This window comes from Miniopterus natalensis, chromosome 6 (assembly GCF_054644295.1).
Source record: "Miniopterus natalensis isolate mMinNat1 chromosome 6, mMinNat1.hap1, whole genome shotgun sequence".
NCBI classification, from domain to species: Eukaryota; Metazoa; Chordata; class Mammalia; order Chiroptera; family Miniopteridae; genus Miniopterus; species Miniopterus natalensis.
Window position 1 is genome coordinate 37,345,689 of NC_142086.1, and position 22,616 is coordinate 37,368,304.

At 47.4% G+C, this 22,616-nt stretch overlaps 1 protein-coding gene across 6 annotated transcripts in view; it reads left to right on the forward strand.

The window, feature by feature from the left end:
* Positions 1 to 22,616, forward strand: part of BOC (BOC cell adhesion associated, oncogene regulated) — a 69,406-nt gene that overhangs the window by 24,766 nt on the left and 22,024 nt on the right. For all 6 annotated transcript variants that reach the window (XM_087818167.1, XM_087818164.1, XM_087818166.1 and 3 more), the window contains 2 exons: positions 9,242 to 9,417; positions 10,112 to 10,390. In XM_087818167.1, the coding sequence (XP_087674293.1) occupies positions 9,333 to 9,417; positions 10,112 to 10,390 (364 nt within the window). In that variant the 5' untranslated portion in view covers positions 9,242 to 9,332. The remainder of the gene's footprint in view (positions 1 to 9,241; positions 9,418 to 10,111; positions 10,391 to 22,616) is intronic.

The window sequence follows — 22,616 nt, forward strand, 5'->3', positions numbered from 1 at the left end:
TAGGTGCTGCCAGCCCTGTGAGACCCTGCTCACTTCTATGTAGTCCTCTACTCTGGCTTGGAGTTCTCAGGGAGGAGGCATTGCTGCTTTTACGGGTCCCTGAGGGATGTAAATGGAGATAGTGCTGAGGCAGGTTTCTGGGTGGCCTTTCAGATTACCAAATGGTATTTAGGTTTCAGAGCCAGGAATCAAATTGTGCCTGGCTCCTGAGAATCCACTGTACTACCTCCTGTAGGACTGGTTGAGTATAGGGCCTTAAACTCAAGATAACTTTCATATGCTCTCCTACAGTTGGTTTCCCCTGGGTTGGGCTTAGGAAATCACAGATTTATGATGCATCCCAGTGAGGTAAAAGCAAGGAAAGTGGAATATATCATGTTTGGAAGGCAAAATACAAGTTACAGCAAGCACCAGTATCTGCCTTGGTTTGAGCAGTTCTATCTGACCACAGGACAGGTGGATAACAGAAGGCCTCTGTAACAGACACTGGCGTCGCTAAGGCAGGGGTACTCTCTTTTTGCTAACGTCACTTCCACCCATTTGATCCCTAATGGTAGTTATCAGTTGGGTAGAGTTTTAAGCTCCTGGTCAGCGGTAGTAAAACTATAGGAACATGTATATGATTTGTTCATTCCAAAACCATTCCTTGAGCTCTTCCTATGTACTAGACACCATGGGGTTAAAATTTCAGCTGTGGTAGAATATATGAAAGTTTTTGTAGCTTTGCTTTTCTATCTTGTTCTTAAATTTGTGATTTTTAGCCACAGAACGAATAGCTTTGTTTCACAACTTAGGAAACTGATTCTTTATTCTTTGAGGAATTCTTTAGTATCTCGGTTACCAGTTTTACTTTTTCTGAGGAGTTGGGAGAAATGTGCTTCATTCCCTCCCCACATATTCTGCTCTCTTCCCCTTTCGAGCCCTGGGAAAAGGTCACCTCTGACCTCAGGGAACCCCAAGTCTCACTTCAGGTAGATGTACTCATGAGGAGGCTTCGTCCACTAGGCAGCCCACTCTCAATGCAAAGAGGCCCCTATGCCCTTAGTTTAGGCGAGACAGACCACAGCTCTCCCATCTTTTCAGCTCCAGGTCAGCCAGGGAAGGAAAGGGCCCAACCTGGCGGGCTGGTGCAGTCTTCTGCCCCTCCAGGCATTTATTTCTAAAGTGGTTTCATCCCATTTCAACACCTGTGACTTCAGGGCAACTGTAAAGAGCTGGGAATTGGCCATGGGCCTGACACCTGGGGAGGTAGGTGTCCCTGGCTTTTGTGACCTTCCATTGACTGGGATTAGAGATGGGTGATATTGGGACACCTGGGCATAGGTGGCTGAATAAACATGAAGGTTTCTGTGCTCCAGGGCCCTGATGGGCCATACCCACCTGCCATACTCTTACACATGTGCACAGTAGAGCCCATGCACAGCTGCACACACATAGTGCCATGCGCTCCATCCCGAGCCAGTGTGTTCCCCACTCTGCTCTCCTGGGAGCTCCCCCTTCTTCCCTGTCTCCAGCAGCCTCAACCCCCAGACCAACACGCCATCACTGTCCTCACCCCTGACCCCCCAAATGCAGCTTTTCTGCCAGCCCAGGCCTCTCCAGATTACTGCTCTCTGCAGACCTGGTCCTTTTGAAAGGAAGAAAGAAAGAAAAGGGGAGGAAAACAGAAAGAAAGAGGGAAACAGAAGAATGAAACCGGACCGAAGGGCAGTGGTGCCTGAGCTATCTCACTGCATTACAATGAATATGGACTCTATTAAGCTCCGTTCTGCCTGTTAGTGTTTCCCGGGGCAACACAGCCCCCATATGGCAAGCATGCAGCAGATTAGGGCAGGCCCCTGGGCCTCATTGAAGGCCAGAGGCTTGACTGGCAGTTGAACCCCCTTCCCACCTCCCCCTACTCCTCACACTTGACACTGCCTGTGTTTATCTAAAGCAAGGAGGGGGGGCCATTTGGAAGGTTTTTGTCCGTCTCTAAGAGAAGGGGAGAGGAGGCTAGAGGCTGGGTGGGGAGAGGGAAGCTGAGCTGGGAAGGTGGTGGAGGTGGGTGGAAAGGGGGCAGGCAGCAGGGAAGGCTTCATAAATATTCAAGAGGAGTGGTGAATGGAGAGAGAAATAAAGCAGATGGAATTCGTGTTAAAGAACAGCACAATCACTCTGTTTTGAGCCCTCCAAAAACAAAAACAAAAAAGAAAAGGGAATGGCCTTCTAGGAGAGTAGGAGCTGCGTTTATCCAATTAGCAGGGTTGTCAAATTGAATTTATATGGAATAGGGGTGGGGGATTGAGAAGGGGTGTAGAAGAAAGGAAGTGGTTTTTCCCTTTCTTTTTTTCCAGTTTAGCAATAAAGATTTGTGTCTCTCCCCCCCCCCCCCCAGTAGATATTTTTAAAAATCTCTTTAAGAAATGAAGCTACTTTCAGGAAGGGGTATGTGTGACAAAGAAGTGGGACTCCCCAGTAACTTCTTCCCCAAGTGGTGTTGGTGGGGAAGATTAGATTTGTCTGAGCGCAGACTTTCCTTTACTCAGAGGCAGAGGGGACCTCTCTCTGGGGGGGATCCTCCCCAGATGCAAGATGCTGTGTCCAGGCCCCTCCTCTCCCCTTGCCTGGAGGGCGAGGGGCCCCACCTGCCTGAGTGGAAATAGGCTCTGTCCATGTTTGTCAGCAGCTTGTCAGCAGTACTGGGTTCAGTGAAAATGAGAAGCCCAGGTTTTGCTAATCTTCCTCCGATGTCGCCTTGATTATATACTCCCCTCTCAGAAACCGTCAGTAGTTCCCATCTGTCTACAGTGTTCGTTTCAAGCTCCTTTTCCGAGTCTTCCACGGCTTGACCCGACCTCATAGTCCCACCTTCCCTCCTTTCTAGAACAGTCTCCCAAGTGGGGTGCAAGCTCCTGAAGGGGAAATACAAGAAGTTCCATTGGGACAGTGGGGAAAAAATACTAGAGACTCCCTTAATGTTTACTTCTATCTAAAAAAGGAATAGGAAAGAAATGAAGATTTCCTGACACTTAGTACCAGGATTGACAGTGGCACCTTCAGCCCCTGTCGGGCAGCGACGTGTCACAACAGTACCAGGAGACCCCCACCGCGTGGAGGGCCTGCAGTGGGGCCCTCACTGCTCGTTCATTCCCTCCTCACTCTTCCTGTTCTCTGTTAACTGGGTTTACTGGTTATATTATTTAGTTTTAACTAACTCTCACGAAAGGACAAGTGGCTTAAAGAGATTGCTACAAAGAAGCTGAGTTGTAGAGCACGCTGATAATCCGAGCGCATGCAAACAGGAGAGACCGGCAGAGCTGACCCTTTTCAAGCCATGTAAGGAAATAAAGACAGTGGTGATGGCATCACATCTGATGAGAAGTCACCAAGATAATTAGCATCCACGCAGACTATTTGAAAGAGATTACACCCATGTTATTAGTGATGAGCCTAGTCCTAGATAGGCATGCAGTGTTAGCTTAATGATATTACAAAACAACCATGATTAACAAGTCATTAACATATGGTTTCACTTTTACCTACTCTCTTTTACATTTTAGTTCAGCAGGACATGCATTTAATTTATAAATAGATGTATGAGGGATATTTGCCCAGAATATTTTACTCATGGGAGCAAGGTCACAAAAATTTGGAGACTACTTGTTCAAGATAAGGAGCCAAACTGCTTGATGCACCGCCCCCTCCAAACACCTGCGTTCCCTCCAGGTCAGCGTCACCTTCCTGCAGTGCCCTTTGTCGCCTTCCTCCTGCATTATTCCAAAAGGCCAGTTTCAAACTCTCTATCCAGAAATCTTTCCTGATAACTCGAAATCGAAAACGCTCTCCTCCCTCTGCTCTCATTTGCCGTGCCCCACTTGTGACTGAATTGGTGATCAGTGAAGGTATTAGAGTAAAGATGGTACATGAGTGTAATCCCAAAACTTTAGTGGCTTTGTGCAATAAAGGTCTGTTCTCCTGGCATAGATTAGCACTGCCTTCTTCCACCTCGTGGCCGTCCTCCTGAGACTTGTGGCATGTGGCCACGGGGACTGGAGAAGGGAGAAGTGGAAGCAGCTCTCCAGTTCTCTGGCTCTTACCTGCCTTGATCTGGAAGTGATACGTTCACTTAAACTTCATCGGCGAGCAGTAGTCACATGGCCCTGGGTTAACAGCGGAGGAGGCTGGGAAATGAGCTTATAGGTATCTGCAGAGCACTTGCTGACTGACATCCCAAGTTTTGCTTTAAGCTTCTCAGGACTGAATCCACTTTCTGTTACAGGGCCTTGCGTTCTTGTCTTGATATGTCGTATATGGCAGTAATATCTTTTCTTCCCAATAATAATAAAATTAAAGTGCACAGTTTTTAAATAGACGACTCATACACAGAATTTGGATAAGGAATTAGCTAGGCGTATGCAGCCTGGCTCGTACTTAACATAAAAGCAGTTGTTCCTCTCCCTTGTTTGACATCAGCGTGGTCTGGGTAGGTGTTCCAGAGACTAGTCTAGAACTGTGCTGTCCAGTGTAAGTGAACATGTCCTGTGTCACTTCTGGGCCAAGGCAGTTAAGAGCTAGAAGAACTAGACCGTGTGGTGACCACTAGCCCTAGGTGGGCACTTAAATTAAAATTAAAAATGCAGTTCCTCAGTCACATTAGCTATAGGTTAAGAATTTAATAGCCGCAAGTGGCTAGTGGCTACCTGGGATTTTGGATAACATAAATATAGAACATCTTCATCATCGCAAAAAATTCTGTGAAAGGAGTTTGTGGGAAGAACAGCAAGAGATAGCTCTAGATTAGGGTGTAAATGGTAAAAGAATGACGATGACCACACAGAGAGTTACTGTAACAGATAATGACCCAGGTGACGTTATTTTTATGCATAAGAAAATAAGTTCAGAAACGCTATAAATTGAGTCCTAAAAGCAGTCCTCGCAGTTCTGCCCCCAGGGAGGCAGTGTCAGGATAGTAGAAAGAGCACTGGACTAGGAGCCAGGCCCAACTTGTAGCCCTACGCCTCCCTTCTTAATTAGCCGGGAGACCTACAAATCACTCTTTCTTCATTTATAACACGCAATACCCATTAGGCATTATTTTAAGCTATTATTTTATTTTCTCTGAGGGTCCCTCGTAATTAAAAGTATTTCCTTTTAATTAGGTCTGTGGGTACAACTTTTTAACTAAAAATGTCCTCATTTAATTCTTCTCCTAAGTCTACCTAAACTCACATCTTCAGCTCTCTGAGAATTCATTCGTCTCCCCTGTATTTCCCCTAATGCCACTCTCTGTGCAGGAACACCACCCTCTTTCTTGGGGTGGGGGGTGGGGGGTGGGAGGTAGCCAGCACTCAGCCCCATCACTTGGAATCACCGTCTAGGAGGAAATCATGTCTCTGCCTCAAAGATAGTTGGGAAAGGAGAATTTCCTCTACAGAATTGGGACCGTGCAAAAAATGTAATTTGGGGTTAGAAACGTTTCTTTTCTTATGTAGCTAGCCCCTACCAACTGATGGAAAAAAATTTTGTCAGACCTCTTTCTTGCAGCTGAATGTTTTTAAGAAGTCTTTCTATGCTATCTGCTAGATGACACGCTCTCCTCTTAGCTCTTCTTGCCTTTTGGTCATAGTCCATCCAAAGGCTGTTTCGTATTTTAGATCATGGAGGGCTGTGTCTCTGAGAGAGCTGCAGTGGCCCGGGTGACCCGGGGTGACGTGGCTCCTGCGCTGTGGTCATACTCTCGCTCTCTTGAGAGAAGTTGGAGCTGGCCACCTCCTGCCGATGATCAACTCTCAGTTGTTTGTAATTTTCTAGCAAAATAAATACTGAGGCTATAATTTCTCATGCTTGTTCTCAACCTCAGAAATGTATTTTGTTGTTGTTGTTTTTGGAAGGCTTCGAAAATGTCTGCTCAGAGGAGATTATCTCAGTGGGAAAATGTATGCCAGCAGTTAAACTTCTCAGACACGTTTTATGTTTCGTGTCCAAATAACCCCTTAAAAAGCAAGTACCTATGCCTCAGTGAGGAATTCATGTCAAGAATTCAGTTTCCCTTCTCTCTGCGTTTTGATTCTTTTCTTGATCTCTCCTCTTTTTTTGAGAAAATGCATAGAAAAGAAGGACCTAGACAGACTTCATGTTGCCGAGAAAGAGAACAGGCCTTATGGCTGCCTTCACCTGACTTTGAAATTGTACCTTGATCACTTCACAGTGGGGCAGTTACACTGCAAATGGTACTCCAGTTAAACCTTACTTGCCTTTTTTTTTTTTTTTTTTTAAACTCATTAAAGCAAAGTGCTCAGAAATCTGTGTCTTTGGAATTCTCTTTCCAGACCAAACTTACTGGTGACTTGGTCCAGAAGGTAACCCAGTTTCCCAGCTATTTAGGAAGATGCATCGTGGTGACAGTGACACCCTGCCTGGTCCCATATGTTAGTCACGATCCTGCTTTTACATGAAGGAAACCTCACAGTGTCCTGCTTTGGGGTCATTAAATGCTACCTGCTCCTAAGTTTGTCGTGGGGATTAACGAGTTAACTCTTCCTCCTCTGGGTACCTGCTTCCTCTCACCCTCCCTGGCTCCCTCCCCAGCTACATTCTTTTCTCCTTGTTGCTTTTAAAAGCAGGATGGTGGCCAGCAGCAGCAGTGGGGTCTGTTTCCATTTCGAACCTTATAAATTACCGAGGGTGCAGAAGTAACAGGAATTGTTTGCCTGGTCCTTGTTAAGCAGGAGGGGGTCGGAGCTGAATTTCCTCAGTAAAACCTTTGTGGATTTTACAACCCAGACACCTCCGCAGCTACCCTGTGCTCAGATCAGAACCAGCCCTCCTGCCCCTGTTTGTCTGTTGGTCTTCTTTTTTGTTCTTTATTACTTTGTATTCATTTTCTGTCTCCCTGCCTCTCTGTCTCCCAGCTTCCTTCCTTCCTTCCTTCCTTCCTTCCTTCCTTCCTTCCTTCCTTCCTTCCTTCCTTCCTTCCTTCCTTCCTTCCTTCCGGCAGGCCAGGAACAGGTGTCCACAAATTCCTTAAGGAGTGGGGGAAGCTGTAGGGTGTCATGAACAATCAGGTTCCCTAAATCCCTATCATTGATAATTCATGCAGAGTTCTAGATAAATATGTTATCTCTTTTGGGAGAAAGTAGACAATTAAAACAAGTATGTGGAAAACAGGACACCAGAAGCTTGCTTTTTGTATTGGTTTGTAAGCATGTTAATGAACTTTTTCTCTAGAAATTACGGTTAAAGTTCCTCACCATTCTACATCACCCATATTCCAACTCCCACTGGGTGCAGATCACTAATAGAAAATATGTGAAAAGGCTATTATTGTGGTTAAAAGCACAGAGCTGGGTTTTATTCCAGGCCTGCAGTATGTGACCTAGAGCAAGTTACTTAGCCTCTGGAACTCATTGTTCTTACCTGTAAGAGGGGGATGACAGTCCCTACCTTATAGGGGTTTATGAAGATTAAAAGAATACCTCCCTCTTAAGAGCTTAGCAAGGAACCTGTAGAGGTAGCAGGCCTGCCCCACCCTCACCTCCTACCCCCTCACACCCATCCCCAGCGACCCTCACATCCTTTGCAGATTTTCTGAATTTCACTTTGCTAATAACCTGGCCCTTTGATTTACTGGATTGTTTGAAAAGCTTTTTTAAAATTTTTCTTTCAAACCTTTTATAGAAAATGTCCTTTCCCAGAGTGATGGAGGAGTCTCTGATGTTGAAGACACAAGGCAAAGAGAGGGATTAAAAGTCAAAGGGAAAGAACTCTTTCTTGGAGAACATTCAGGACATCAGTGTGGGGCTGGCCCTCCATCTGGTTTGGAGGGGTGCTTGCTGGGCAGAGCGAATGTGGCCCTCTTGTCTCCCAGTAGCCAGGTCAATAGCCAAAGGAGCCTGGAGAAGGGAAAGGTTTAGGCAAACCGCTCACACAGAGCAAGAGCCCGGAAGCTCAGGCCTCATCCCCGTGTCAGGAGCTATGGTGGTTGAAGAGCTGAGGACCGGACCGGCTCTTGCAGCCGAGTGTGTAGACAGCCAGAGCTCTAGTGACTGGTGAGCACAATGCATCGCTCAGCTGAGCAGTGTAACCACTTTCCCTGAGTTTTCAGTGGTGACTGTAAGTCTTTGAAAGAGTCGTCTGGTCCAGAAGAGTTAATGTTTTGAATATATGTCACCCTCCTGGAAATTACTACTAATATTTCCCACTGTGAAATGATTCAGGACGATGCATCTACTGTCCAGACCATTGGCATGTTGCCTGCACTGTTATCTGAAGCCCATTCCACTGCCCCCCTGCTAAATAAGGGTGGTGACACACCTTCCTTGTTGGCCTTATGTTCTATAGGTGCAGCAGCAAAAAGCATGGAAGCAAGATCTTGGTTTAGGATGTAACTGAAGTGTGTGTGAGCATACACACTCGCTTCTCTGATTCTGATGAGTCTTTCAAGGACTGTAGCTTAAGGGAGGCTTAAAGAAATAATACTGTGGAGGGGGAGGAGTTCAAGTTCTAGGCTGATAGCTGAGATGGGTCATCAGGCGGCTGGAGGTGCAGTGAAATCTAGGGCCCCAAAGGAGTGTTGTTCTGGGCTGGAGAGGCACCATGGTCAGTCAGTCGTCAGGAGTGCACGTTTTGTAGAAGGTGGGGGCCTTGGCTGATGTGTGACATTTGTCTGTGTTTGTGGGACTAGAGGTTAGAGACAAGCTGAGGAGGGTAGGTTGATTTCAAGAATTAAAAAAAGTTCATAGAGATACAAATATAGGGTTGGGGAGAATCGAGATCTTGGATTCTCTGAGACTTTAGGACTTGTTAATTGGTAACATCCCCTAAACAAGGGGTTCAGATGCACTGTAGGGATGGCAGTGCTGTCCATAGTGGTCTGTGCTAGCAGCATGTGGCTGTAGACACCTGGCCTCCCGCAAACAAATGGTCACGAGTGCTCATCCTTTCTAGCACCTGTGCTAGGTATTCTCTACCCCTGCATCCTGGGCTCCCCGTCCTTGCTGCTCCCCATCCAAGGCTGCAGCATTCTTACAGCCACCTTCTAGCTCAGGATGGGGTGAGGGTAACTTAGAAGGAGCTTCTTTTTAATGAGAAATGGCACAAGTGTGTTCTCGGGTCTTCCAGCAGCACAGCCCGGTCGCACTCTAAGTGTGCCAGCATGTCTGATGGAAGCTGGGGTGAGGGGACACGCCAGGCTCTGTGGCCACCACATGGCATTCCAGGCCTTCTCACCATGGCCACCTCTCTCGCTCTCTCTCAACAGTGTTGCAGAGGATTGCAGAATCTTTTTGAGTGACTCTGGTGGCTTATGGGACGTTGGCTTCGGACCCTTGTCATACACCTTGCTGCGTGGGATGATGACGACTCAGAGAGGAAGGAGGCCCGAGGTCACGCTCGCCTGCCTCCTCCTGGCCACAGCGGGCTGCCTTGCGGACCTGAGTGAGTGCTGTCCCTCCCTTTTCTCAGCCTGCTTCTCGGCAGAACACTTTGCCCCCTCCCGCCATGTCAAATGGAAGCGTTGCCCATCCTCCCATAACCCTTTCCAAAGCCCCTCCTCTTCCAGAATTTCAAAGAACACTGCATTCCCACTAGCCTTCAGGGACACGCTCGATAATACAAGATGAGAAGTGATTTCAGCAGCATCACATGGGTTAGAGTTATAGTTGGGTATTTTAATCATTTCTGATACATACCAGAGGAGGAGGAATACCAATAATAACCCCCTTGTACTGAGCACTTATGATTTGAAATTAGGGCAGGCAGTTTACATTGTTATAAGCTTTACAACAGCCCTGTGAGACAAGTATTAGCCCCATTTTACAGATAAGGAACTGAGACCTCAAAAGGCCAAAGTCACGTGGCTCAGAAGCTGTGGGACTGGGATTCAGACTCAGGTCTGTCCAACTCCAGAGCCTAATCGCTCGCCTTTGCACCGCGCTGACACTCCTTTCTGCCTTCCTGGGACCAGGACAGGCTGGGAAATGGACCTACGCACAGTAGAGTCTTCAGAGAAAGATCAGCTCCTCTGGCTTGTTCAGCTCTGAAAGGCTGCCGGGGCTCTGTGCTTCTAAAACGTCATGCTGTTGGATTCTTGAGATTGTCACTTTATACTGCGTCCCTGTTCTTCTTGCAGACGAGGTCCCTCAGGTCACTGTGCAGCCCCCCTCCACTGTCCAGAAGCTTGGGGGCACAGTGATCCTGGGCTGCGTGGTGGAACCCCCGGGGGTGAGCACCACCTGGCGCCTGAACGGGAAGGAGCTGAACGGCTCGGATGATGCCCTGGGCATGCTGATCACCCGCGGGACACTCGTCATCACCGCCCTCAACAACCGCACCGTGGGACGGTACCAGTGTGTGGCCCGGATGCCTGTGGGGGCCGTGGCCAGCGTGCCAGCCACTGTGACACTAGCCAGTGAGTGCTGTTGCTTTGCCCTGTGCCACGGTGCAGGCTCTTCCTCTTTCCTGTTCTCCCCCCCCCACCCACCGTTCATATCCCCCGTCATTAATCTTACCATAAAAGGGGTCTTGCTCATTGAAATGTTAAATCTGAGTGTGGTAGCTGCCCAGCAATCCCAGCGGCAGGGGCTGTGTGCTCTGGTGCAGCCACTTTGAGTCCAAGACATGGAGTGTCTGGGGTGAGTGTCTAGAAAGAGGGAACTTGACGTGGCTGAGCTGTTCCTGTGGGCCCCGGAACTGGGCCATGCCTTTCCCCTTGGTCACTCTGTGGCTTTAGGTGGTCTTGCCAACTGCTCACTGTCCCCTCTGTCCTCCGTGCTACATCCTCACAGCGGTTGCAGTTGGAGCACTTACAGGGAGGGAGGGCTCTGTGTGGTCTGAACAGAGCCTGACCATCCCACACTTGGCCACCTGCCTCTCAGTGAGGGGCACGCATATTACAAATGCCTGGAATATAAACAGCAGAACACAATGGAAAGGAAACTGTGTGACAAAGGGCTAAAGAGCAGAGAAAAGAGGAGATTAGGTGATAGTTTGGTCCAAGGACGCTGCCAGAGGACTTCGTGCTGCGCTTACTATAATCATCACTTGGGTCAACTATGACCCAGGAACCACATACACATTATCTGGTTTTCTACCCACTGTAAATGTGGCAAATGAGACTTGATTGATTAAATAAACTTCCAAAGGCTGAAGAGCAGCCCCTAACCCCACTCTTACATGCCAGGTCTAGAGCTGGGCAACGTTTAGAATTACCTCCCCTTTCCTGGATCCTGGAGTGTAGGGCATAGGAAAACTCGTTGAAACTTTCATGGATTTAAACTGAGATCTTCAGAACTTGTTCCCCTATGACTGGGCAGTGCCCCCCTCTCTCTGACAGCCCTACCTTGGGCTTCCATGTCACCACCATTGCCACCTTGCTGGGTGAGATGGGTCCAGGAGGTTGGTGGTCTTGAGGTTGTGGGGCATGCCTAAGGCAGCAAACTTCTGAAATGCTCCTCCATCACAGTCGGCTGGGGGCCCTAGGCTTTGCGAGGTGGGTCTTGGGAGGAGAGTGAGGCGACATGGGGAGTAGAAGAGTGGGGGAGAAAAGACCCTTCTCTCCCTCTGGTTCCCAGATCCCTGAGGGACTGCACTCCACAGGAACAGTGAAGCAGCCCTTTTCTCAGAAGGGAGGAAGGCAGGGTGGGTTCCCATTTCCCTAGGGGGCCAGGCTCACCAGCCTGGGCTGCATCTTGGAGCCACCCCCCCATCCCGCATGAGAGCCACTTTGTGGTAGGAGCACCCTTTGAATCTGTGTGCCGAGCCTCTGGGGAGCAGGCTGCATGTACTCGGTGAGGGGGGCCGGCCTGGGCTAACAGCTGAGCCCTCCCCTCCAGCTGTGCTTGTGGGGTGATTTGAGGATGCAGGAGACTTGGGTGAGGATAGGGGAGGGTGCAAAGGAGCTATCTCTTCGTAAAAAGAAAGGTTGAGGTCAGAGCTAAGCTTCCATCATATTCTTCTATTATATTTTTCAACTGTAATTCAAATTACATTATAGAACATTTAGAATGTATAGAAAACAGTGTTTCTCCTTAGCCCACCGTCACTCAACCACTGTTATCCTTTTGGAGTGCACCCTCCCAGTGTTCTTCCAGACCCGTATTTTTACACTGTTGTAATGATGCTGTTGGATATATAGTCTCCACCCTTCTCTTCTCCTCAACATTGGATGATAAGCATTTTTCATTGGCCATATGACCGTTTTTACTTTTCTTTTTTATTGAATATAAAATGCATCCAGTAGAGCACACAAAGTGCACTAATGTTAAGTGAGCAACCTGACGCATTTTTCATGTGTATACACCGCGTAACCATCACTCCAGCAGGTTCCCTCGTGCCCCTTCCTACGTCATCTGCCCCCACCCCCACCAGAGCAGGATCATCACTCACGGCCCTAGAACATCCTGAGTGTCTCCACCGTAAGGCACTGAATCTTTTTTTCTATCGCCAGACAATCAGGTTGCTCCAGTTGTTCATTATTTCAAATAAGATGTGCTTTTTAGCAACACTTGAGCCTTTGGAGGATAACGCTGCTCATCGCAGAGGGAGAGTTCATCTGCAAATGGTCAGCGCATGTCTGTGAAGGCTCACACTCCATAACCATTCATTTGGCCTAATTAGAAGCCAGGCTGAACCTTTTATTGTTTGGAGGAAGGGAGAGTTGGAGAGTAGAAGATTTATTTTGGAGCCCTCCTTTTACTTCAAGGTGTATCTGTGTGTGGAAAGACAATTTATAGCTTTATTTTTAAAAAATTCCTGGCCACTTCTTTCTCTAATGCTTAAAGGGATCTGCATTTGGCAGTGAGGACAAAGGGAAGGGTTTGGTCGCAGCCCAAAAAGGCACAGTGAGAGAAGAAGGGGCTTGTGCCGAAGCCAACCGAGTCTTGTTTGAAAGCCAAGAACTATTGGCTTGTCATTTAGACATGAATCAGAAGTGAAATGTTTGGGCCTGACTTGGGACGGAGAGGTTCTGGAAATCGGGAGAGCGAGCAGGCGTGGAGGGGGTTGTGTCATGGAGAACAGGGAGTCAGTGGAGTGGGACTGCAGCCTCCCAAACTTGGAGGAGGCAGCAGGAAGGCGGGAGAGGCGGGAAAAGGGGGTGCTGTCTTTGGGTTAATGCCATGGGGCATTTGGCCCAGACTCAGCAGTTAGATTAAGTTTCCGAAAGCACATTCCTGAGCAGAATGGGGGCTGTGTTTTGCTGGTTGGCTGGTGTATGAGGGAGGCTGAGCAGGAGAAGGGATTACCAAAGGCCTAGTCTGCATTTAGAGGCGAGGCGGGGCAGCAGCGTGCCGGTGTGCACGCACGCACGCACACACCCAGCACTGGAGACTTCCTTTCCTCGGGCCTCTTCTGTGTGTGTGCAGATGTTCGTCCTCAGAGCATTTGCTGTGTGGCCTACCTGGCAAGACTCTGCCTCCTGCGTCTCAGTGAGCTTCTAGAGATCACGGGAGCTTTTGATGATGGGGGCTAAGGCCTGGCTTGGGGATTTGGGGTATGGAAGATGCCTCCAGCAGAACCTTCCTGGTCCACACCTCTTTTACCCTGATGCTGGGGGATGGGGGTTGTACTTGGACTTCATCCTGACCTAGTGACTTCAGCTTCTGGTCTTCAGGTAAAATTGCACCACCTGAAGAGTCTCACCTGTGCACTCCTACCCTCGACTCTAGGTTGTCCTGGCCCAGTGGATAATGACTGTCTTCTCTATGTGGAGGTGCCCAGCCCAGTCTCCTCTGTAGAGGATTGCTTTTCCTGTTGAGCCTAAATGTTATTTGTGGTAAATCTCTCTTGCTGCTAATGCCCCACTTCAGACCACCTTGAAATGCATTTGAGTTTGATCTCCTTCATTCCTTTTACCTTTCTTTTCACAAGCTTTATACCAGGAGGCCGGACAGTTGACATGGCTTAAATGTTCACATTCTGCACACCTGAACCAACAGCAGACGTTGCCAGTGGACTTGTAGTCCTCCTTCCAGGACCCCGATCCGGACTTAGGAGTGTTCTCACGCAGCAGAGCAAGTGCTCATAACCAGTTCGCCAGGGCTGGAAGCAATGTCAAAGCTGTTTTCTCTCCCTTACCTCTAATAATCTACTGTTCAAGTAATTACCCCTACATAAGTCTTCATTTTAAACTTTTTTCTAGTTTTTATTTAATTCTCCCAATTATCCTGTAATCCCTAGGTTCCAGTCGAGGTTGGAAATAAAATAGGTGGTTACTGGGTAGGAATTCTGTACCTGGGAATTTTAGTTCTCAAGCTAATGTGAGGTCTTGGGCTGATGCTGGTGTAATTGAGAGTGGATCTGTAACTGCTCCATCAAGGCCTTTAAGCATGTATACCAGGCACATGCTCCCGAATTATCATCTCTCTGGCATCAGGGATCAGAAGGTGAGGCAGGCCCGGCTGGGCGTGGCTCAGCGGTTGAGCATCGACCTAGGATCCAGGAGATCGTGGTTTGATGCCGGGTCAGGGTACATGCCGGGGTTGCGGGCTCAATCCCTAGTAGGGGGCATGCAGGAGGCAGCTGATCAATGACTCTCTCTCATCATTCATGTTTCTATCTCTTTCTCCCTCTCCCTTCCTCTCTCTGAATCAACAAAGACATATTTTTAAAAAAAAAAAAGGTGAGGTGACTGGCAGGAAAGGAAGGTGTTCTCCTTAGGCAGCTGTCTCCAGGACTCTATGACTTAAAGGAAGGTCAGAAGGTGACAAGGCTCTTTGTTACCATAACGTAAGTCATGATTACAATGAAGAGTCACACTGGTGTTACGGGGAAAAACAAGAAACAAAGAAAAAACAAAAGATACTGGGTTTAAGTTTTAACTCTATACTTTGAATTAATATGACTTTGAGCAAGTTCCTTAATCTCTGATTGCCACAGCTATGAAATGAGCACAGTAATAGTACATCATCACTCTCATGGCTTATTTTTATTTGAGGACCAAATGAGAGAATATGTGATAGTAATATTTTGAAGCATTTTATAAATTCCAGGCTTTATTCATTCACCAGTTTGGTCAACAAACATTTGTGGAGTGTTTTCTTGAGGGAGCCTCTGGGCCAGAGTCCAACCCTCAGCTGCCCAACTGCATTCTGGGAACAGCCCTTCGGAACAGAGTCCAGGGGGTAGCAAAGCTTCCAACTGCAGCCAGAACCAAGAGAGAGGACTGGCTTGTTAGGAAGAGAGAGAAAACTAACCCACTTCCTGTGAATTTCTTTACTCCCTATATACACCTGCTCTCCAGCCCAGAACTCCACCTCCCAGCTCCTTTCAGAGTAGCCCGCGGTGTCACCACACTGTGGTCGCTGTAGCCCACAGGGCTGCCCACGTAGGCCTCTGTCGGTACACGGCTGCTCAGTCTTCCAGCCACACAGTCCTTGGTTTGCTTGGGCAGCCTTGGCTGACCCGGGCCCTCAGACTGGTGAATTCCACAATCTGATGCCTTGTCTTCTTTTGCCAAGCTCCCCCCAACTCTGATTCCTATCAGACACTTCTTTAAGGTCTAGGCTCTGACACTGAACTAGAGCAGGACATTAAGGACCACTGTAGACATTTATTTCTTAAAGTACTGTATTTCTAGCTTCCTTCATCCCTGTTTTAGTCAGGGTTCCTACAGAGAAGCAGAACCAATTTCACATGTATATAAGAGAGGGGGCAGAAAAAGAGATTCATTTTAAAAAATTGGCTCCCATGATTCTGAAGGCTGGTAAGTCCAAAATCCCTAGGGACTCGAGTCCCGCTTGGGAAACAGCAAACCATCTGTTCTCCAACGCTGGCTTCAGTATTTGGATGTTTTAGATATTGGTGTCCCGAGAATTGGAGTGTTTAGACTTCCCAACAGGGCACAGTGAGATGTAGTCCCGACCATTGAAGACCTCTCAGTCTAAAGGGGAAGATGGGCTGCAGAAACATGTGAGCCATAAAGCCAGCCAGATCCATGAGTTGGCCTCACAGAGATGTAAACAGATTTTAAAGGGAGCTCAGGCAAGCAGTGATTCAATTTGGGGGATCGAGGAAGACTCAGAGTTGAGCTTGAAGAATGTGTGGGAGACGACCTTTATCTCTAATTTTTTGAGTCCTTACATACCTTCCTCTGACGTTCAACAACTAAAGTCAACTATCAGTATGGTGCACTTAGACTTCAGCCCAGTGCAATTTCCAGGCCGGGGCGGATACTTCCATAGTGAGTTTAATTTCCAGTGCACAATTTCCATGGTGCATTCACTCAGGACCCAAATCTAATCACAGGTGATTGTCTCTTTCTTGCTACCCCATCCTGTTCCCCACTCCACCCCGGCTCCCATTTCTCATTGTTTCTCGTCTCTTCTCCCTTTGGAAATATACATTTTGTGATTAAGAAAAACAAACAAACAAACTTAGAGTGTTTTTTCCAGCACCACCTCTCTCCCTGTCTGGTTCAGCCAGCCAATGATTGCTTCACAGAACAAGAAGGAACCCTTCGTTGCAAGTTGGAAAAACATTTGTTGTTGGCTTGGATGTCTCAGAGAGCTCCATGCAAGCCCTTTGCTTTGGGATGAAGGGTTGGCTGCGGTATGAAGATGTGTTGGGGTGGGGGAAAAAACCACAGGTGGCTTCCTGAGCTGCCCAGAAGGGGGAAGGGAGTCTGGATCTGAAAGCTGGGGCTGAACCTACCCACCAGGCTGATGGGAGTCTACTTGGCTGGGAGAGACAAACAGCTCCATATGGGGGTACATAGTTGGAAAAGGAGAACTAGCTTGAGCTTAAAATGTAGCTGCTTTGTACTTTGCCAGTTGGACAAGAAAATTACCCACACAGCTTAGACCCAAAAGGTGCTAAGCAACCTGAAATGTAAATAGGAAGTGATTAGGAAGTACCTTATAGTTCTAGGCCAAAGTCATATTAACTCCGTTTTCCACTGGATACAAGCAGAAATTCACAACTCAAAAGAAGGTTCCCGACATTCAGATGGCGTTGGCAATACTAATCCCATCAGACCTGGCACAAGTGCCTGGGCAAATGTGTGGTATAAGCTCTGCTCAGGGCATCTGGGCAACAACTGCCTGCCTTAAACAGCCAGAGTTTCAATTCTCTATTTAGTGATGGTCAATATTTACCAAAAGACGACCTCAAGACCCTGGAGCATCTACCAACGACATACTCAGACCTCAGTGGATCGTACTTTCCTCAATCTATTCTTTGCATACACAGCTACATACTTAAATAAAACCCCAGGTCCATTTTCTAAGCCAAGGAGAGGATCACATAGTGTGTTGAGTAGAATTATAGATTCAAGGAGCCAGAGCACTTTGAGAAGCCTTCTGCACAGGAAGCTGAAGGAAGGATTACAGCAGTGCCCCCTTATCGGTGATTTCACTTTCCATAGTTTCAGTTACCCACAGTCAACTCCAGTCTGAAAATATTAAATGGGAAAATTTCCGGAACAATTCATGAGTTTTCAGGTGTGCAGTTCAGAGTAGTGTGATGAAATCTCACACCATCCTTCCTCGCCCTGCCCACAGCGTGAATCATCCCTTTCTCCAGCATCTCCACGCTGGAGTCACTTAGTGCCCATCTCGGTTATCAGATCGACTGTGGCAGTGTTGCAGTGCTGTGTTCAAGTAACCCTTATTTTACTTAATAATACCACGTTTACATAACTTCTGTCACAGCCTATTGTTACAGTTGTTCTATTTTATTAGTAGTTATTGTTCGTTTCTTAGTGTGCCTAATTTGTAAATTCAGCTTTTATAACTATGTACGTACAGTCGCGCGCCCTTTAGCGACAGGGATGCATCCTGAGAAATGTTAGCCAAGTTCATCATTGTGCAAACGTCGCAGACTCTACTCACACAGACCTAATGGCGTGGCCTACTGCACAGCAAGGCTATATGGTATAGCTGACTGCTCCAGGGCTACAAAGCTGCAGAGCGTGTTACTGTACAAAACAACAGGAGAGTAAACCAAGCGCAAGAGGAAATGGTGCAACAGAATTGGGATAAACACGAGATGTCTGAGGTGCTGCTGGCACAGCACTGCGTGCTGTTTACAGCAAACTTTTTTATGAGTAGAAAGAGTACACTCTAAAATAAAAAGTATAGTAAATACATAAACCTGTAACAGTCATTCATTATTATTATTACCATCAAGTATTACGCATTGTATGTAATTGCATGGGCCGTACTTTTATACAACTGGCAGCGCAGTAGGTCTGTTTACCATAGACGTGAGTAATGCGTTGTGCCGTGACATCATGACAGCTACATTGTCACCAGGCAATAGGAATTTTTCGGCTCCATTATAATCTTATGGGACCAGTGTCATACGCAGTCTGCTGTCTACCAAAATGTCATTATGTGCTTGAAATCACTGGACTCCTTTAGGAAACATGATGCAAGACAATTCCTTTAAACCAGGGGTGGGGAACCTTTTTTCTGCCAAGGGCCGTTTGGATATTTATAACATCATTCGTGGGCCATACAAAATGATCAACTTAAAAATTAGCTATGAAAAAAGCTCCTAGACTTAATTGAATTTTGAGTCCCACCTGTGGTTGCCTTGGCAGGGCCAGACCAAATGATTTCACAGGCTGTACGTGGCCTGCTGGCTGGACGTTCCCCACCCCTGCTTTAAAATGAAAAAGAATCGAGAACAAGGAGTCCCTTGGCTCTTCCTTTTCTGTGTGTGGAGAAGTCTTGGGATTTCTACTTTGATCTTGTTTTTAGACTTTCAATCGTTTTTAGAGTCTGGTAATAACCCTGAGAACTAAAGGACAGTGAGTCTGTCCTGCAAATGAAACAAATGTTCACATCTAGGATAAAGGACTCTTATCAGTGAGAAAAAAATGTAAGCAAAATGAAAAAAAAAAAAAAAACCTTGCTGAGGAAAAAAACGGCTTTTTTTCCCCTATGGGGAAAATTGTGCTTAATTTTGAGTGACTGCCCTTCTACTCAGAAACATTTGACAATCCCAGGAATCACAGACTAGGACTTGGGTGGTAGCATGGTACACGTAAGCCCCTCTCTGAACCCCACCTTCCCAGACCCAGGAAACTGCCATTTCCTCAGCTCGCCTGGCACTTCCCCTTGGTTTTAGATGAAGCTCCATCTGCCTGCAGCATTTTCCTTTCCATTCCCTTCCCTGGAAAGTTCCTACCTCCCTTGGTTTAATGAATTCCTTCTCAGTTTTCAAGACTCGACTATCTTTTCCTCTAGGAATCTTTTCTTAACCCCCTCAACTTCCCAGGTGTCTGGAGCAGGGCCTCCCCAGCTTCCTCACCACCCTGGTTGGTTTCCCTAGCCCTCTCTAGCCGTGGTCTCATTGTCTGGAGGGCAGGAATGTTGCCATTCATCTGTGTGACCACACTGCTCTGCATGGGGCCTGGAACACAGTAGGCCTTCAGGAAGAGGCAGACTCTAGATAAAATGTGTTTGAAGTCTGGGAGATCAGAAAGGGCACGCAGAAAGTGAACGAAGGCTTCGTCACCAAAACCTGATAGTTATAAGGGAGTAAGAAAGAAAGGCTGAAGTGAGAACTCAGGATACAAACAGGTTGAAGATACAAAGAAATTCAGGAAGGGTTTAGAAAGACTGATGGATACGAGAAATGTAAAAGGCTGTTTAAAATAAATTGAGATGTTTGGAGGAAGCTTTGGAACCTTTGAGGGGAGATGCCAGTGAATGTGGCTCCATGTCCCACTGTCGGAGGTGGTGGGGGATGGCATCGGAAGCCACCACTTCTGTGGGAATATGTAGTTCCCAGGTGTGGGGGCTGAGGTGGGAACGTCTGTGGGCGTCACTGGCCCTAGGAGGGCGTCCCTGCCTCTCCTACCTGGAATTCTGCTTTTATTCTTCTGTTCATCTTCATTCTTCCTGAGTGCCTTGGCCTCCCTTTCCACTCCTCTCCCTCTTCCTGTGCAGGCTGCCTGTCTGCCAAAGACCGTGCCAGGATCTGGGATCTAGCTCTGGCTCTGATGAGCCCAGACCACCAGGATTCACATTAATTTTCCCACTGCTAAAGTTTATAGTTTATATTGAGTTGATCAGAGAAATATGTGTGATGTGGGTTGCTGGCAAGTCAGTCTTTTTTTCCTTCTCTTTCTTCAGTGTATTTTTTCAAACCATTTCATTCCTTCATCAGGTCCAAAAGAAACTCCCCAGTTCTGCTAACCAGCCCTGCTTCATTGCAGCACTGGAGTCAGATAAACGAGATGGTCTGCAGACATCTCCCTTCATCTGGCTGCCAGACTCGGTGGAGACATGGCTCCCACCCTTGACTTGTCTTCAGGGATTAATCACATTTCTCATTCTCTTCTTATGTCTTTTTAAAAAAATATATTTTTAATTGGTTCAAGCCAAGAAATTCCTGAAGCATTAGGCCAATTTATTGCAAATCATTTAATGACATTGCAAACTGGGTTCTTTTTATTTTTATTTTTCCTCTCACACTCCTCCCTTTATGCCCTGTCCTCTCCTGCCCACCTCCTGTCATGACTTTGATCTTCTGCCCTCACCCCCTGGCCCTTTAATCTCTTCTCCATCCTCAGCTTTCCCTCAAATCTGGGTGCAAACCCCACCACAACTCAAAGGAGAAAAAACACAAGATTTAACAGCGAATGTGTTTGGCATCTGCAAAGGTTTTTTTCCCCCCATGGAAACTGTTTTTTATTTAAATAAAAGAGAGCGTGTCTTGTTTTCATCAGAAAGTGTGTTTGAGAAGTTTTATGTCATGTTTCCGTGGCTGTCAGGAGAACTCTCTGGAGCCAAAATTATTTGTGCAATTGAACAGGCAGAAAAAATCCCAAAGAGAGCAAACATATTTATCCACTCACTCTGCCTGCAAAGAGGGGAGTTGTACTCACTCTGCCAACCTCCTTTCTAAACCTTCTCAGGAGAGCCAAGTGGCCTGACCTAGGCTGGAGGGCTGGTGGAGGTGGGACTACGCTTGGGGACAGCTCTCTGGCGACTTGTTGGGTCCTGCCTTGCAAGCTATTTTGATGTCTCATCTATTAGAGTAAAGCTCCTCACGATTAGGAACTGTGTCTTTGTCCTCTTGGTATCTTCTGCAGTGCCTCGCGTAATAGATCATCTCTAGCTCCCGTCTGGCCAAATGACTGTGTCAGTAATGCCTGGAGAGAGGGGTGGTATTGTGCCGAGTGCTGACTACAGAATATCCTGATTTTGTTCAGCCTTGTGGGTTACAGTGGGTTTGGTTTCAGTGGTCTGTGTGCCAGGGCAACCAACTGGCAAAAGGCTTAGTCACTACTCAGGATGCATGGTTTCTGAGATGCTTGCCTGTCCCACAGCAAACCAGTGATTCACCAGGAGCTACGCTTTCAGACCCAAGGAAAGCACTGTCGGGCTCCAGTTTCTACTCTGCTTCTGTGGTTGATTCACAAGCAAAGCACTTCTATTTCAGGGGACTGATCTTAGGATCACGCCAAGCCATGGTTCCTCAGGTGACCTGGAGGTGGAGAGCATTGTAGTGATTCCCTGCCCCTTGGTGAAACAGCCTGAGGCGCTGGAGAGCCTCTGTGTTGTCAGAGGCCACACGGGGAAGCAGTGCCCAGCACTCTTCACTTCTCAGACCCCACCTCCAAGTCTGTCTGCCAGAGAAAGCTCTTAGGAGCTTTGCACTTCCCTTGCGCTTTTCCATCTTCAAGAAGGGACTCGGGTGCAGGGAGGAGCCATGGGGTAAGCATGCCACTGGGAAGTACTCTGTTAGAGCAGAACTTTCTGTGCTGTGTAACATTGGCCACAGATGCAACAAGCCACCACAGGGACAAGTTGAGGCCTGGAAGCCACGAGAGGTGGGGAGTAGAATTAGCAGTCGGCCCAGAAACTTGCCGATGGCCACGAGGTTACTGAGCTGTCCTGGCAGCATTGCCAAAGGAGGGAGCCTGCTGAGGTACCCCTGCAACCTGGTGGATCCCATCCAAACCTCAGCAGATGAGTGCAGGCTTGTCTTATGAATCCTGAGAACAGGCAGGAGGGAGGAAAGGCCTGACTGTACGTGAGAAATGCCTGGGTGGGTAGAAAGCCAGGTTTTTAAAGTGAGCTCGTGGAGATGGGGGCGTTGGTAACCACGCAGCCTCCAGCCAAGGGCACCATGTTACCTGACTCCTTAAACAGATTGAGCTTTGATTTGCAGCCTGAGTGAGGGCTCAGGGAGAAGGGAATGGAGTGAGGAACCTCCCTGAATGTGATTGTTGAGTTTAAGGCATCCTGCTGAGGTTCAGTGCACCTGTCACTGGGTGTGTGAATTCCATGAAAATCGGGGAACTGAGCCTACAGTTAAGATTTGACATTTTTTGCGCTATGAGAATGTATGAACATACACGAAATATTGTAGTTTAATTCATAGATCTACTGAGCCTTTTGTTACATAAAGGAAGGGTTGAATCTAGAAGGTTGTGAGAAAGAAATTCAAAAGGGGCTCAAGATAAAACTTGTCAGTTGTGGTTTCTCTGGTGATCCTGGTGATGGCAGCCACACCCACGTGCCTCTAAGTGTCTTATTTGCCTTTTCTCACCCTGGCCAGCATGTCTGATGTACTCTATAAATGTGAAGAGGAAACACAGAGCACATCACATGATTTGTGTTTGAACAAATCCCTGTTGTCTGTGTATCCAAGGTCCTATGGACGCGACAGATCAGAAGATA